Genomic DNA, 17,079 nt, shown 5'->3' with positions numbered 1-17,079 from the left:
GTCGAAGAGGGGCTCTTTCTTTCACGCTGCATGAGGAGATGAGGGAGGGAGGGAGGGAGGGAGGGAGGGAGAGGGGGCGGAGGAAAAGATGCGCTCTTCGGGGATCTTTAATCGGAAATCAGAGGCAAGAACGGCAAAAGCCACTGGCTTTTTCCTGCACGCCATATTTGGACTATTTCGCCAACGAAAGCCAGCCAGGACCGTTTCCTCGCCGGAGCTTGGAGTTTAAGAATCAAACGTACGCAACGCAGGAATGGGGGGGGGATATTCAGGAAAGACTTCTGCTTCGCTACAAAACTAAAACCAAACGAAATCTATCCTCGTCAATAGATTAGAAACATCCACTCTCATTATCGACGCGCCTTTCCCCTTCCTCCCCCCGCCCCCACCTATCATAAAACAACCAGTGGGGTCTTTGGGAGGGAGGGAGGGAGGGAAGGAGGGAGAGAATCCAGGAGCAAAGTGTGTGTGTGTGTGTGCGCGCGCGCGCAGGCGAGGGGAGGGTGTTAAAGAGATAGCGACACAATTTATCTCGGACCTTCACAGATCACTCCAGCTCCATTCAAATCTGCGGGACAATCTTTTAGTACCGTAGAATGAGCGGCTGGAAACTATTATCCACGATTATGTTGCCCCCCCCCCCTGTGCCTAAGAGGCTCTCTCCCTCCCCGCACTGCTCAGAAAGCCCGTGTTTTCCATTTGTCCGGATCCAACAAACTCAGGTCTCTTTAGGTCTTTCTCACGTTAAAAAAAATGGTTACTGGTCTCCATTTGCAGAGGGACGCTGACCATTTAGATATAGTTAACACACACCGATACATTTTAAAAAACCAAATATTTTAAAACACCCACTCACATTTAACTTTCATTTACAGTTGGGCCCTAATACCCGATATATATATTTCTAGAAATCTAAGTCTTTTCCTGGATAGCACAAGCTATTTATATCCCAATCATTGCAATCTGAAGCACTAAGCACTTGGTGTTTTGAAACGGAAGTATGTTCGAGGGGAGAAATGGCCTAAGTTATAGACTGGCAGTATTACTTTAATTCTGATTAGGAAACACACTGCTGTCAAATTTTATTTCCTGTTGAGAAAAACACATTTGTTGCTGCCAGGAGTTTGAGAGGTGAGAATGCGGATTTTATTCTGGAGTCCTATATATATATATATATATATATATATTCCTTCTACTTTAGGTGATTATGTAGGAGTTTGCAGTTGAACGTGATGCACCTCTAACTTTCCCAGGATTGGCACCATCTGAGTTTACACTTAATCTTACTTTGCAGTTACCTACTGCCATTAAAAGTCAATATGCATAAACGCTAATCGTTTCCCCACATTACTGTATTTCCTAGTTAGGAACAAAGTTTAATACCCAAGGTGGTTAGGAATGTTTCCGTTTTAGAGGAAGAAGAAAAAAGGTGGGTGGGTGTGGAGTGCACTATATACTCACAGACCCGCCCCCCCAACGCAAAGATTTAGGAAGGGAAGTTTCTTAAAACCAGATTGGTGTGCTAAACACGTTTGCTTTGAGAAGTAACGGATATTTTCTTATTGAAATTAAAACAAACAAACAAACAAAAAACATCCTGGTGTTTTTCTATGGCAGAGTGAAGCAGGACAAGTGTAAGGGTCCACGTTAGCGCCAGGCTCTTTGGAAAGGCACGAATGCTGCGTGGGAACTCGCCGCGAACTCAAGGCAAGCATTCGTAGTCGCGGGCGCATTTCATTAGTGATAGATGTTCTGATAAAGCAGATATTACGCATATATTTCAGAACGAAGGCGGCAGATGGGGAGGGGGGGGGAATGTGACCCAACAGCAATTTGTAACCTAGAAATATATGTGCCAACAGTTTAGGGGTAAATGAAGGCCATAAATAACAGGCACCACACCCTACCGGAACATCTAGGCATTCCTATTACCGAAACAAAAGAGAATGAGTGAGGGGATTTAATGGATGCAAAACCAGTAAGAAAATGGAAGTTCATTCTTCAAGCACAGTTTATCAAGCGGCCTGGTCTCTCCAATCTTGATACAATATAATAGGACATTGCATCTCAGGCTGAAATCGTATCTACGCTAAGTGTTAGCTCCGTTGAACGCAGCGGGGTTTACTTCCGAGTAGACACATACATTTATAAGCGTGTTGCAGGTCTCATCGTAATCCATTATAAGATCATAGATTGTGAGGACAAGGCAGAGCAAGTTGGGATTGTTATTGGGCTTGGAGGTGGACCCAGTTCACTGAACCTACAGTAGCAGGATTTAGCCCCATTTCCCACCTAAGGCGGAGATCCTAAAAATCAGTGACCGGGGAGTCATATCTCTTGCAACCATTTGGAATTACTCCTAAGTCAATGTTTTTGGAGCCACGGTGTAAATCTGAGTAAGTCTAAGCAGCCTGTTTAAATGGGCGGTGGATTTGTGCAAAAGGAACCATTTCCCCTTGGCCTGAATTTCATGGTATGTCTGAGAAATCGCTGGAGATTATACACATCAGAATATGATTTCCTTAACCAATACGCGCGTGAAATGTTAAGTTGAAGCACTAATAAAACCTAGGCCTGAAATCGGAAGCTTCTTGAGCTATTTTAATCAAGCGAGAAACCCGGGGAAGTTCATGGAAGAACACCAGAATCCGAAATATTTCATATGGAAATTAAGCACGTTTGGAATAACAGAATTTGCTCCTTAGCAAACAATTTTAGAATCGGGGGTGTAAATCTACTAATATCCCATATATGCGTTTTAGGAGGCTCAGAATTTAAACTATAATGCGGCAAGTTATCGCGGAACTTAAATTTCGAAATTCAGGGTCCGCATCCGAGGGGTTCTGATTTGTTATGGTGACCTTTTGTAGAGAATTCACCATACACCGCACAGTCTGCGTCCGATTTTATTCCCCTGCATTTCTCAGGGATAAGGTTGAAAATGACTGCAGCCGAGAAGAGGAGAAAATATCACATGGGCTGCGTTTCCTTTAAAAAAAGTCATTTTGCGAGGTGAGGGAGAAAAGGATAACACTCGTTATTTGCCCATGGCTGAATTTCCAGGGTGTCGCAAACTCGCAGTCGAACTGAGAAAACGTGAGGACCAGAGACCAGCTGCCTGCCTGAGCTTCTTATGCATTTTACTTCCCGTGGAGGCATTCTGCAATGGCCTCGCAGCGGGCCCAGGACGGACAAGCCTTCTTGGGATTGTTAGTTGGGGCGCGGGAGGGAAGAACAATACTCCATGGGATACAAATACCCTTTTGGCCCGCAATTGCTCATGTTGCAGCTACTTATACTACTACTACTACTACTACTACTACTACTACTACTACCACCACCACCACCACCACCCCCAATATTACTGCAACATTTGTGTTTGGGACTAGCAATGCACACAGATTTCTTTAAAAAAATACTCGGCCTGCAATTAAAAGGAATGCTGTGCTTTCAAAACAGGAGAACTCATTTTCAGTCTGCACTCGTGTAAGTTAATCAGAGGAGATTTCACAAGAAGTAGATGTAAAAGAGGCTTTTGTCTCACTCCACCCCTCTTGCTGATATTTTTAAGAAAACTGGTGTTACCTCTGTGTTTAGGTGCCAGCCTACAATGGGAATGTTTAGCGTATAGGACGGCTCCTGCCTGGGTGCAGAATTGGAAGGATTTTTACTGTTGTTGTTGCTTCAGTGTTTATATATATATATATCGCTCTGTGTGTATATCACATTAAAGAGCATTGCATTTATTTCTGTGGAAATTGGTTGAACGTGGCATGGGTAAACTTTAAAAGGAAAGTGCCAAAATATGTAGCAGATGGATGCTCAACTCAGTTATCTCCAACGAGTTCATGTAGCAGTCCCACTGAACTCCTTAGAATTAAATCTGTGTTCCTTGTCTTGACTTGAAAGACGATATTGGGTATATAGTTGTTAAGAATGCACTCAGACGTGCACGACTGCACCTCTTGAGTATATCCACAGGCACAGATTTATGCATATTTTGGCATTTTCGTTCTATACAATGCACATATATTCCCATACGTGAAATAAGTGTTTTGAATAACAGTTTACGCATTTCCATACATGACATACAAGCTGCGTTAACAAAAGATGCTCACATTGGTTTGCTTATTGCAGAACGCACGGGATCCACCTGTAATCCAAGTATATGTTAACATACGATTATGTGCCACTAAATGCCATACACTCACATGCCAAATTACACACGTGTAAACTAATAATATGTGCCATCATGTTCTCCAATTAATTGTCTAGTTTGGTCACATTTCTTGGTGAGCCTTTAACCACTATTTTTAATTATTGAAACGTCCAGGAACTTATTTGAAAACACTCAGAACTGTACCTAACGCCACAGCATACAATAAATAGTAAAGAGTGAGGTCAGTAGGGAAAGCAACTTGGAAACTCGGGCCCAGAATTTAAGAGAGGTAACTGGGCGATATTGTATTATCTAACCTAATTTGTGCCCTCGGTGTCCTAGGGCGGTGGTAGATCATCTGAACTCCTACACTGGGATTCTTTCCAAGAGGTTAAGGACAGTGGGGCACCTAGCCCTGCGAAGGTCAGGGAGTTTGACCACAGACTTCAAGGGAAGCCAAAATCCCTATTTGTATTGTTCAAGGAAGATGAGTTCTGACGTGCAGCGGGCAAGCTGAGACTGAGGCGCACTTTCCAAGGTCACACCTCTTAACATGCAATTAGTATGCAGGAAATAAGTAGCGAATTAGTTTTCCAGCAGCGCTGCAAAGTTCGGAACTCTTGCATTTTCCCTATCCTGGATAGTTTCAGGTGTGGAGTCTAGGATCCATCGCTAAAGTCACCCAGAAGCCCCCTAAGTCCTCACAAACGCCATATAAACACTGCTCTGTATGTTTCTAAGCATTAGGAAACAAATTCCGGTTGCTGTTTTGAAAATGCCCTTCCACAGAACTAAAACATCAGTTTATTTATACTTGCATCCCCCTTATTCTTAGTTTAAAGATAGCCGGTCTTCGCTGCGTAAAATCTGTTGTCTGGGAGTTTTAGCTCCGTACGTCTTCAAAGTAAACCAGTGAACTTGGACATCATTGGGAAGGGAAGGACCAACCAATCTGAGCATCTCAGTTTCAGTAGCTTGTGAACTGAGGTGGCAGGAGGCCTTGAGAAAAGATTTTTTGGAGAGGCACATAATTGGATTGCCAGGCATTTCTGCCAGATACATTAAAATAGCCTTTCAATTCATTCATTCAGTCATTCATTCATTCTATATTTCACCGAGCAAAAAAAAAGGAGCCCACAATAAAATCCTTCAAACAGTTCCCTTTTCCAGGAGATCATTTCGCGTTCTGAAATACTACCTGAAGGTATTAGCAAACTTATACTGTATTAAGAAGACCACTTTACTGGGTTGTTGGCCGTGCTCAGTTGTCCCATTAAAATTAAGGGCCATGAATAACTTAAGCACATTAATTTCAATGGATTTACTCTTAGTAAAACTTATTGGGTACCACCCACTGTCCCAGAGAGTCACTTTAAATAGCTTAAAAAATGAAAGAAAGAAAAGGTCATGTGACATCTTAAAGACTAATACATTTATTGTGACTTGAGCCTTGGAGGACCCCCTGAAGATGAGCAAAAGTGAAATATACATTGGTATATTGTAATGTATATTGTAATGTAATCTCCTACAGGACGTGTATGCGTATGTGTATATGTGCACACATATGCAAACGTTTGCACATGGATGTACATGCACACATCAGCGTAGCCGATAAAATTCAATAAAAATACATAGCAAACTGAGGTTCTGCCCCCCCAAAAGGCCTCCACCCTAACAAAAGGCCTGCCTCCCCTAACAAAAATCCTGACTACGCCCAAGCATGCACACACATTTCCCCCTGCCTGTCATAAAGAAAGAGAGTCCTTCCTCTGTAGCACGTTAAAGGCGAACAGATTTATGGCGGCATACAGACATACATATGCACACTCGTGCACATCCATATATCTCGACTGGTGGCGGAGAGATAGACCTACGAGTCCTGACGTTTCTGAAAATAATAATAATACAGTAATAATAATAATAATAATAATAATAATAATAATAATAATAATAAGTCTTAAAAGTTGCCTGAGGGCTCTAATTAGGGTGGCGAACAGGCAGCAAAGAGCACTGGGAGAAATATATATATATTACCCTCCTTTTGGTGCTCCCTCCTCATCCAAAAACAAAATGCGAGGCGCTCTCAGGAGCCGAAGCCCAGTCAAGAAAGAAGCGTCTTAATATGTAATGGTCTCAGAGACAAGCCCAAGAGACGGGGATGTGAAATGAGCCATAGACTAATGCCGCCCGGTGTGCTTTCCCGCATCCTGACTAGTTCGGCTGACGCCCGCCTGGTGAAGCAGGCGCCAGGTGACAGGCCTCGCTGGGTTTCCATCCTTAGCAGCAGTGCCGACAAAGCCGAAGTGGAAACACGAGGTGGCGCCCTTGATCTACTAATCCAGAAGAAGGCTATTCATGAGCTGTCAAAAGTCAAGGTCACAAATTGTCTTTTCTCCACCCCCCCATCAAGGTCAAGGTTTAAGGCCTTCCTAGTCCTGTCATTTCAACAAATACCAAAACCTCTTTCTCTCCTTGCCCCGCCCCAAAAAAACTCTTAACCGGTCCTGCCAATAAACCTTAAATACGACACTCTTGCATTTGTGGTCTCTAACAACTGTTTTTCATTCTGGAAGGGGTGCTCCGGCTCAACGTTTATATCTCCTCCTCTCCCCCCCCCCCCGCATCAGAATACCTGACTCTTTAACCTTACTGAAACATTTATAGTTTACTAAAGCTACTTATCACGCATTCGCTTTCTGGGCTAGGTAATTTACGGGGAAAATATGGACCATATCAGCAATTTAGGAGAAAACATTAGGCCTGCAGGATAAGTACATTCGACCTGAACTGCATGTATATGTATATATCAGAGGGAGAGAAATAAAGGAGGTTTTAAGCAGGCTTTATTACAGTGACTATTTTATTAACATTATTAACACTAGTATCTATCTACAGCTCTTAGATTTTCATTTTCAGTAAAAATATAAAAAAACAAAAACAAACCAAGGGTGCACCAATACATTTTCACAGTGTGCTGATTAAAAAAAATATATTTACAAGATAGCCTCTCCTAGTGAACAGGGGGAAAATAATAATGTGCTGGTTGTAATTGCGGACTGATTTGTTTCAAAGGGTGAAAGTGCTGTAAAATGAATTCCTATACTTACTAATGCAGCCTGATAACTGAAAACAAAGAAGGAAAAATGTCTACTTACTCATAGATCAAACTATAGAATATAGAAATCAAAACATCTCTGGGAAGCAAAATATATTTTCATTATCAGGTCCTTTGAGATTGTTTCTCTTAGAAAGGGGTTTCTGTTACATCACAATTATAACTCTCATGTCTCTCTTTCTACCCAAGTTTGAAAAACAGTCATTTATGGGATTTACATCATTTGTTACTTGATTAATGTTGCTGATACTGAAAAGCTATAGAGTCCCTTTACAAATCTCTGGAGTATTCTATTATCACTGAGTTTAGGGATCAAGAAATGAGCGATTGAAAAGTAAATCAATTTTTTTTTTGTAAGGTTCCCCTTTTTATACCCGGTAGTTTAGATTGGTTTTAATTTCCTTTCAAGACTCATCCTTCGCAGAGTTTCCTTCATTACTGCTGTCTTTGGTACTTAGTACCTTCCTCCAGAAAGAAAATAAAACACAAAACACAAAACGCATTGCTTTAACATACAGTAATTGTACAACCCCACCCCACCGCCGTGTTTACCTGAGCAACCATTCAGACATGCTTTTTGGGAGCAACGCAAGAAATTGGATCGCAAAGTAAGAGTGTGTGTGTGTGTGTGTGTGTGTGTGTGTGTGTTTAAAAAAAAGCCATCTTTCAGATTACAATCCTAAATAGTGTCCTACAACAGTCACAATAATACTTACACGCTTTTCTCGACAAAATGTTTATCTTTCTTAACAGAAATATTTCTGGATTGGGCATTTGGGGTCTCAGAGTCAGTCACTGAAATGGCCTCTTCTGGATTTCGGGAGCACTGACAAGTCTTAAAAGCATTTCTCAAGAACCCATACTTTCTCTCTCGCTCTCTCTCGCTCTCTCCAAAAGCCATAATTCCAAAGAGACAGAGAGTTCTGGTGAAAGAAGAGGTTCATTGTCTTTTCTTATTTTCTTTTTACTTATTATTATTATTATTATAATCTGGTCCAAAAATATATAGAGAAAGAGAGTTGGGTTTTTTTTAGGCCTCTTGGCAGCTGCACTTTCATTTAATCCGTTAACTCGTCGTCTTCAATTTATTGATGACTTTTTTTTCTTTCACCCTTCTGTTTTGGAACCAGATTGTGACCTGCCTCTCTGAGAGGTTCGTAGTGGCCGATATCCTTCTGCGCTTGTCCTTGGTAATGAATTTATTTGTAGCATATTCCCTTTCTAGTTCCTTTAACTGAACTTTGGTGTAAGGCACTCTCTTCTTTCTCCCACGCCGGTAGGAGTTGGCATCCGAAGGGTGCGAAACCACGTCTAGAATAATAAAAAATAAAAATAAACAGATAAATAAAAAATCAAAACAGGAAGGAGGGCATTAGCATTATTACGACCATCACCAACTGATATCAATTTATTACTCTTCACCACGCCTTCCCCCTTCACGCAGTGCCAAGCTAAAATGGACTATAATCAACAGGCCTGCATTGGCTCCTAAGTCATCACCCAGAAATGCGGGCTTCGCTGCAGGCTCCTTTCCCTGTAACACCAAAAGACTGTAGGAAAATTATACGCAGTTATAATAACCGATGAAGTGTGCGAGCTGAAGCCTCGGTGGAAAATTCTTGTTCACCGGGAAGACTTAATGCCCCTTGGCAGGCTTGTTCAAGCCGATTCGCTCCTCGGAAATAAATATATAAACAAACAAATCGTGCATACGTTCTAGGAACTAGATCCAGCAGAGCTGAGGTACCAGAAACTTAGTTTTGGTACCGCTGAAGAAAGGGGGGGGAGGGGGAGCGGAGAAGGGGAGACTGATGGTCGAAATAATTTGGAAGCAGAGCAGTCAGAACGAGTAACAATCTTCTGACTTGAATCAAGACAGCCACTAGCACAGTATTGCAGCTTCTAGTACTTCTCCCTCTCACTACACACACACACACACACACACATTTTGCTAAAGCCGCTGATCGTAGAGGAATAATCTGACTAAGGGAGTTCATTCTTCACCAGGAAGGCTTTATGTTAATCAGCAGGCTAGTAATTGAGCAAGTAAAAATAATAATAATACTCTTAAGTTTTATTATACAGCCCAAACCGAGGAACTAAACTGGGTGATAAGGAATGGCAACAGTGATACTCATAATCAGATTATTTATGAGAGGCTTGATCTAACGAGTATTGGGAGAGTGTGAATAAGAGGACAAACGCTACAATATTATAAGTATTATTATAACTGCTGCTAGTTGGGTTGCAAAAGAGGTAAATATTAATATACCAGTAAACCAGACATCTTCCCTATTTTGGTTAGAGAGACGGAGAAAGAAGCAGGAACGCGCTTGGTGAGAGAGATGACATCGAAGCAACAATCGGATCTTTCATGCATTACTCGCAAGTAAACCCTACTGTTTTCTATTCATTCAAAAAACACGCACTATCTCCCTATGGAAGTTAATAACAAATGGCTCATATATAGGTAACCACGTTGTAGAAGCTAAGAGACTGGCATTAAAAACAACTCTCACTTCTACCACGATGATTGGTGGGACAGTCAAGTAAGTCGCTAGTCTTACTTCTCAGAGCAAGGGGCTGACCCTGCAGTGAGCGAAATAACCAAGAGGGCTGCAGTTGCACTATGAGAAGTACGAATAGGTGCAGAGCCATCCTGGGCTCGTCTGCTCAGACAGAGACCCTCCTGAGCTGAACGGGACTCACTCCCAGATCAGTGTGGATTAGGTTTGCAGCCTAACAGGGGCGAATTCTCTCTCTGTCTCTTAAGGGAAGCGACGATATTGTTGCTAATAAGTGAGGGATGATGGCGGAGGCTTTGGAGGAGAAGGGGCGTTGTTAATTCTACCGGGCAAGGCAGACGGTGAGGCACTAAGTAAGCATACTCCGGAGTAGAAAAGAAGGGCCATGCAGGTGCATTACCCGGGAGAGTGGATTTCCAGAGGTGGGGCGGCTGGTTCTGTTCCTTGGGGCAGTAGACCTGCCCGTTCCAGCCATTGGTGATAGCCCAGGGCTGGTAGCTTTCCATGGGCAGCATCGAGTCGTGCCTGGGCTCCCCGGGGCCTCCGATGGTGGGCACCACGGGCATATCCAGGTAGCCCGGCACAGGCTGGTAGGGTCCGGCGGCGTAGCCCTGGTAGAAAGCGAACTCCTTGGCGCGGGAGGTGAAGTCCTCTCCGGCGGCGCCTACCGACGTGTCCATGTACTTGTCGGCGAAGGAGGCGGCGGGCTGCGCGCACGACTTGAGCGCGGCGTTGTGGTGGCTCATGCGGCACGGGAAGTAGCCGCTGCCGAAGTAGCCGTAGGGCAGCGCGGCCGGCCCTGACGAGCTCTGCACGGCGGCCGAGCAGGGGCTGCACTGCTTGACAGATGCCCCGGGCTCAGCCATGCCCGCGGCGGCGGCGGGCGCCTCGCTCGACGTGTAGGCGGCGGCGCTGCCCGGGGCGGCGAGCGAGGCTGGGTGAGCCATCAGGTTCCGGCATTGGTTGGCCGCGGCGAAGTTGGTGCCTGCGGCCGCCGCCGCCGCCGCGTGGAAACCGGCTTCCATGTTCTTGTTGATCTCCTCCAGGCTGTTGTCGTAGAGGAACATGACGGGCTCGATCCAGCGGGGATGGAGGAGCACGGAGGCTGTCATAGCCCGATCCGCATTGAGACTAGTGGCTCTTTTTTAAAAGCCCCAAAGACTGAAAAAAGAGATACTAAATCTCCCAGACTTGACCAGGGCTGACGCGCCAGTGTCGCGCCACGACGGCGCTCATTGGACCGCCCTCCCCCACGTGATATGCAAAGCAGCTGATAAACATCTGAGGAATAAAGGGCAGATAATTAAATAATGGCCTAATCGCGCCACGGCTTGGAATGCCAGCGGCGGACGGCACTGTCGCGCGCGCGGCCACCCCTTCCACTCACGACTTTGCGTGGCGAGGGAGGCGCCAACGCGGGTGCAAAGGAAGAGCAGGTATTTCGCCTCCCTCCCCACCCCCCGCTCTGCAAAGTGTGGATTTCTTCCCCCTCCCCCTCCCCCTCCATTCCCTCTAGCACAGTGCCTCTAGGAAATTATTTCAACAGGCTCTCACTCCACGGTCTTAATGTCAAAGCCTTCTGACTTTCTGTATTTTTCTTGCTCATCAACTGGTGGTTGGTGGTGTGTGTATGTGGTCTTTTTTCGGTTTTGGTTTTTCCTGGAGAACGTCCCGCCCTCCCCTCCCCCTCACTCCCTCACTAGACTTAAACTCGTATTTTCTCGTGTTATAGGACTGCAAACTGCTTGTACCATTACGAGGTCAAAACACCTCTTTCTAAAACCACAACCCCTGTCAACGCCGGGTATTTCACTTCTTCTCCTGACCTGTCCAGATACACATACACACAAACATATATGTACGTTTTGAATGATATCACTCTTCCTTTGGACCAATACATCTGAAAAAGAGGAGCAGAATCCAGAACGTAGGCAGCAGATATTGCATGACAGGGTGTGGAAGAGAAGGAGTTAAGCAGACCTCAGAAATGAATCAGCCTCCCTGTATTATTTGTTATTGCAACAATAAAACGCGCAGCCTACCATTTTTTGCTTGAATCATCCCCGACCATAAAAATATTGCGTGGGATTATTTATCGTCTAAGAGTGACCATAGGGACTCCCCCCTTTATCATCGTTAATAACAAACCCTTTGCACCGAAACGCTCTGCGTAAGCACATTCACTAACACGGAAAGCCACTATGTCAACAAAAGGGCACTTCCTTGGAGTATTTTCTATTAATTAATTAATTAATTAATTAATTAATTAATTGTTAATTTATTGTTATTATCATTGGCACATACTCTATAACGAGTATATGTTAAGCAGGCGCGACTGCTTAAGGATTTATATGCATTCTGCAAAATGCAAGTATAAGTTAATTCATGGTAATATATTTCACACAAGAGAGTGGGGATTTGAGACTTATTGACCTCCGACCACAATGAAGGGAGTAAACAAAAGCAAAAGCGAAGAAAAACAAAACAAAACAAAAGAACCCCACCACACCCAAACCTCTGTCTGCTTGTTTGATGCACGCTTGACAGGTATTTATGAACTATTGTGCGAGCAGTTGGGGATTGCAACATTGTTTTCGCTGCAGTGCTACAAGGATGGAATTCTAAATCGTGCATTGTTTGGAGAGACTCCCAGTCCCTTGTATGTACCGGTAGGAAGGAACAGATCTGTCAGTTCGCCTGCCTGTCCCCCAGTCTGCCCTGCCCTGGCCCTTTTCGCTGAGAATGGCATGCGACAGAGGGGACTCTTGTCACCGGACAATATTTCAGCGAATTCTCTTAATTGTAACCAATAAAGGGCTCCTTTCGTCTCCAGCCCCAGCCTCCTTCTGCTCCTGGATGGTCTTTTCCGCATTCCTCCTCATGACCAAAGGCAAATATTTATTCCTGGCATATTTTCATATCCCCACCCCCCCACCCCGCTTTCCGGGCTTCAGCCTTTAGGAAAAATGTGGGCTTCGAAATCTTTCCATTATTTGGCAGGGAGGGGGAGCTTCCTTTCGCCTTCCCTTTCCTTTTGGGGAATCTCATTCTTTCAAAACGCCTTGCAGCGGAGCCAAAACACAGCACACTCAGCCTTCTCCAACTCATTCAATTCATTAACCTACCCCAGCAAAAGGCTAACAGGGCAGCGCTCTTTTTTTTTGGGGGGGGGAAACACGACTAGAGGCCAAGGTCAAGTTGAAAGCGGCAACCTAGCCAATGCCAGGGTGGTCATTCAGAGCCGGAGGAGTCTTGTCTGATTTGCTACAAAGAAACAGAAGAAGAAGGGGGGGGCAGCCAATTACTCCTTTCCACCACCCCCCTGTGTGTCCTTTTCGGCCTTTCCGTCTGTCACTTTCCAGGCAAACCCTTCCTTCTTCTTGTTAGTGTGAAACTTTGAGAGTGAAGCACGATGCAAAACAAAACTAAATTAAAGAAACAAAACAAAACAAAACAAAACAAACAAGCAAACAAATCAAACAAAACAAAAGATGTACCAGTGGAGGTGGGGAATCCTATATGCTGTTTGTTTCCTTGCTTGGCTTTGACCAGTTCCGATGATTAAAAAATAAAAAAGCAACCACAGGGTGTGTGTGTGTGTGTGTGTGTGTGTGTGTGAGAGAGAGAGAGAGAGAGAGAGAGAGAGAGAGAGATGAGGCTATATTCAAATAATTGCTCTGGCTTCCGAGAAAGGCCGAGTTTTGCTGGACATTGATCAGAACAGAAGCTTCTTCAAACTCAGCCTGACCTGCTGTGCGGATGAAAGAATTAGCATTTCTAGGGGCGTCTCCATTTGTCTGGTTGAGAAATGGATTTCTGAGGAATAAAAACATGGGGGCGGTTATCGCCGTCGGTCCACTGTACAGTTTTTGCATCTCCGGTCATTGGGATCAAGAGAAGCGTCCAAAGACTTCAGCTGCAGGTCCACACTGAAAGCCAACATAGGTGCTAGAGGAAGTAGCATGTAAAAAATAAAATAAAAAGCGACGTTGGATGTGGACGTTGCTTTTTGGATGGTCTAAAAACTTCCAGGCGAGGAGCCGAGCCAACAGGAAAACCGTTAGGGTTTGACCATGAATATTAGATAAGTGAGTATAATAAGGGCAAAATCTGTTCTCTATTGGACGAGGTCAAAATAAAATAAGATTTAAAAATGTAAAACCTCTTTGCTTTCCTAAATGCAAGTAGAGCGACTGGTCTAGGTAGCCAGAATGAAGCTATTGGTGGTTTGACGTGTGTTTGTACGTTTTAAACTGATCTGTTCACTTCAGAGATCGTGTACGGTATTCGCTTCTGTGTAGCAAAAGGGACAAGAGTCCATGTAAAAACTCTTGCAGAATTCTGCTATCCCGCTTCTGTTGATTTGTCTGTGACAACCCCAAGATAGATCCGCCATAGCAGAGGAACCCACACCTATGGCGTGTGGGTCCTCTCCGCTTATGCGGTATGTATAGGATTGCGGACACCAAGGATAATAGAAAGTTTGGGTGCTCTGTTCTCTGATGATGGGTCTTCCTTCCGCAGGAGGTAGAAACCCAAATTGTACGTCCTTCCTAGTAGGCGGGATTCTTCCACTCCTGTGGAATGCTTAATCAAAATTACGAGATGGTCGCGACATCGCCCTCATCAATCTGCGGCCTAACGGATTATTTCTTATGCGCCATATAACTGCTAATGACGACGGTCTTCTAAGATCGCCGCATGAAGTTGGATCGATCCATCCAGTTGTACTGAGAACTGTGGCCTTTTAAATCATGAATTTGGACTCCATTCTTTAACCGGACCAGAAATTCAGCTGAACACAATGGAAATTGGCCGCTGAATGACGCATGAGAGGCATTGACGTCACAAAACGATATCTGGTGGAAGAAGAGAGGGGCATTTCTAATGTAAAACCAAACCCTCGGAACGCATTAGAAAAGAAAAAAGGAATGACATGGTTGTATTTATTCAGGAGAACCCGAGAGGGTTAAAAGTGTTGAGAGAAAAAAGTAACCCTCTTTTCAACCTCTGTTTATGTATTAATGGAAGGAGGTTTGCAACCGTGAGTGGATGAGCGTAAGAGGCGTCTCCCTTCTCCCCGTGGCTCTAGAGCATTCCTCAATCGCAAATACATTTTTCGCAGACTTAGGTCGGGTGAAGACAAAGTTCATAGAAAAACGAAAAAGCTGGCATTCTTGCCCCGCTCCGTCTCTCCCCTCCTCAATAGATGCTACCACTTAGAAAATACTTTAACGTTATATAAAAAACAGTGCTAGGGAAAACCTTCCTTAACACCAAAACAAAACACCCAAAGAACCATACAGTGTCCCATGGAATCAGAGAGGGCTCCCTTCCAAATGAGCCTGCAGTGGAGCTCAGGGTTGGGCCCTGATTCACTTCAGACCCACTGAAATCAATAATACGTAAGTTCGCCAGCAGCTAACTTGAATTGTTGATTTCAGTGGGACAGGCCCGAGTAAGAGTGCTACCCAGATCCATTATTTTTTTTGAAAATGGAGCTTTGCCATTTACTTCACGAGAAAGAGAATACACCCAACATTTCTCTGGATTGGGAAATTTCTCTGATTGTAATCAGTGGCATAACTCAGGTCCATCTTAATTAATGTGGCCCTTGCTACCTAATGTACACATGACCATTACTATTAGTAGTATGAGTATGAGGAGTAGTAGTAAAAGCAGCAGCAGACATAGTAGTAGTAATAGAAGTATACTGAATGGTGTGCAGTATTTTTTATTAAACACAAATATTGCCTTTGGTCTAATCCATGGAAGGATGTTGATTTCTAATAACTCAATTTCCAGGAGTGAAGAAAACGTTTAAAAGATGACGGTAGAAGTCTTTTAATCGGATTTGATTTTCATGAGCAAATGCAATTTACCTGCCGTCACATTATTTTGGAGGAAAACTGTCAAGGCCTCTTCCTCCTCCTCCCATCATTTTCTCTGAAAACATTCCTGAGCCAGTTTTAAGGACACTTTGCATTCAAGGATATTCATGTGTTTCTAATGTAATTAAACAGCTTTACGAGCAGCATTTGCTGGACATCCTAACTCCCTCCCTCCCACTGAGTGCTCTTTTCCCCCCTTGGAGATAATTGGGAAATAAGAAAGATTTTCAAAAGCAAATGCTAAAGGGGGAGAAACGTTCAGGAAGACTTGTGCAGAGATTACACACAGAGAAAGTGCATTCCTGTTTAAAATCAGGGTAGGTATATTACAACACACACACACACACACACACAGAGAGAGAGAGAGAGAGAGAGAGAGAGAGAGGAGTGCAAAACTTCATTTCATCTAGTGTGTTTTTTCTCTCCCTCTCAGTGATTTAAAAACCGGCCATTTTCTGAAACCTCTATTTAGAACACAAGAGAGATTTAAAACGTCCAGGAAACATAAAACGAATCAAAGTCAGACTTGGGATGACTCAGTGCCTATTGTTTGAGTACAGTATATATTTACAGTATACACTTCTGTCAAACCTTTTATCGTTTTCCCACAATTTCTAATGGATCCTCTGAGGAATTTGAGAATTTAAGAACTGGCGGCGGCGACGGTGTGTTTGTGTGTGAGAGTGTGTGTGTGTGAACACAAATATAGGACTCCCCGCATTGAAGTAGGCGAGAGTTCTCTCATTCTCGCCTATGTAGGTTAGTTTCTGTTTCTATCTGACCTGCTAAAGCGTTATGTTAAAAGTTATTAGGTGAAAAGATTTTATAACATCGTAGTATGGATACTCTCATGTTAAGCGGAAATATGATATTTTAACTATTTATGGGATTAGGAGTGTCGCTAGAAAGTGATAAATTTATCAATCCACTTAATGTAGTCTTATCAGGCAAAGTGAGATAGTTTCTCCTATATCTTAAGGGGTATGGGGAGAAAAGTGCGATGAAAAGAGTAGCCTGATTTTTTTAGAATGGGCCTGAAGTAGTTGTGTTTTATGGGGTTTTTCCCCCGGATGGGTTACAATTTACGTTGAGCAGGAATGTATACGGAGAGAACAATATTTCTAATTTATTCTAAATTTTTGCTAGGGGTTAGCCACTGTTTTTAAGAGAGAGAGAGAAATCAACTCTCTCCCTGGCAATCATTTTAATTTCTGGCGGGAGTTTAGATAAATTGCTACCACATGATTACAAGCTCCATTGTTATAAAATAATACTGTAATTAAACATATCCCCGAATCTCTTTGCGAGTGCTCGTCCTTCTCCCTGAACCCCGGACCTACTGTATTATTTTTGTAGGTATAAGAAAATGATTAGGTGAAGCAAGGGGGC

At 43.7% G+C, this 17,079-nt stretch overlaps 1 protein-coding gene across 1 annotated transcript; it reads right to left on the bottom strand.

Annotated features, from left to right (window-relative positions):
- Positions 1-8,284: 8,284 nt before the first annotated feature.
- On the bottom strand, positions 8,285-11,203 carry HOXA13 (homeobox A13). The gene is made up of 2 exons (XM_033165907.1): positions 10,200-11,203; positions 8,285-8,585 (listed from the first exon to the last, which is right to left on the bottom strand). The coding sequence occupies exons 1-2, from the start codon at positions 10,909-10,911 to the stop codon at positions 8,341-8,343; spliced, it is 957 nt and encodes a 318-aa protein (XP_033021798.1). The 5' UTR covers positions 10,912-11,203; the 3' UTR covers positions 8,285-8,340.
- Positions 11,204-17,079: the final 5,876 nt, after the last annotated feature.

The sequence above is a fragment of the Lacerta agilis genome, chromosome 12, assembly GCF_009819535.1.
Source record: "Lacerta agilis isolate rLacAgi1 chromosome 12, rLacAgi1.pri, whole genome shotgun sequence".
Lineage (NCBI taxonomy): Eukaryota > Metazoa > Chordata > Lepidosauria > Squamata > Lacertidae > Lacerta > Lacerta agilis.
Note: the sequence above shows the minus strand (reverse complement) of the source record. Positions and strands in the feature narration are given on the sequence as shown.

Bases quoted from the DNA above. Each gene is read 5' to 3' on its own strand.
- HOXA13 (XM_033165907.1), bottom strand. From the start codon at position 10,911: ATGACAGCCTCCGTGCTCCTCCATCCCCGCTGGATCGAGCCCGTCATG. The intron at 8,586-10,199 runs GTAATGCACCTG...TTATTATTCTAG, and splicing joins CTGGAAATCCACTCTCCCGG to ACGTGGTTTCGCACCCTTCG.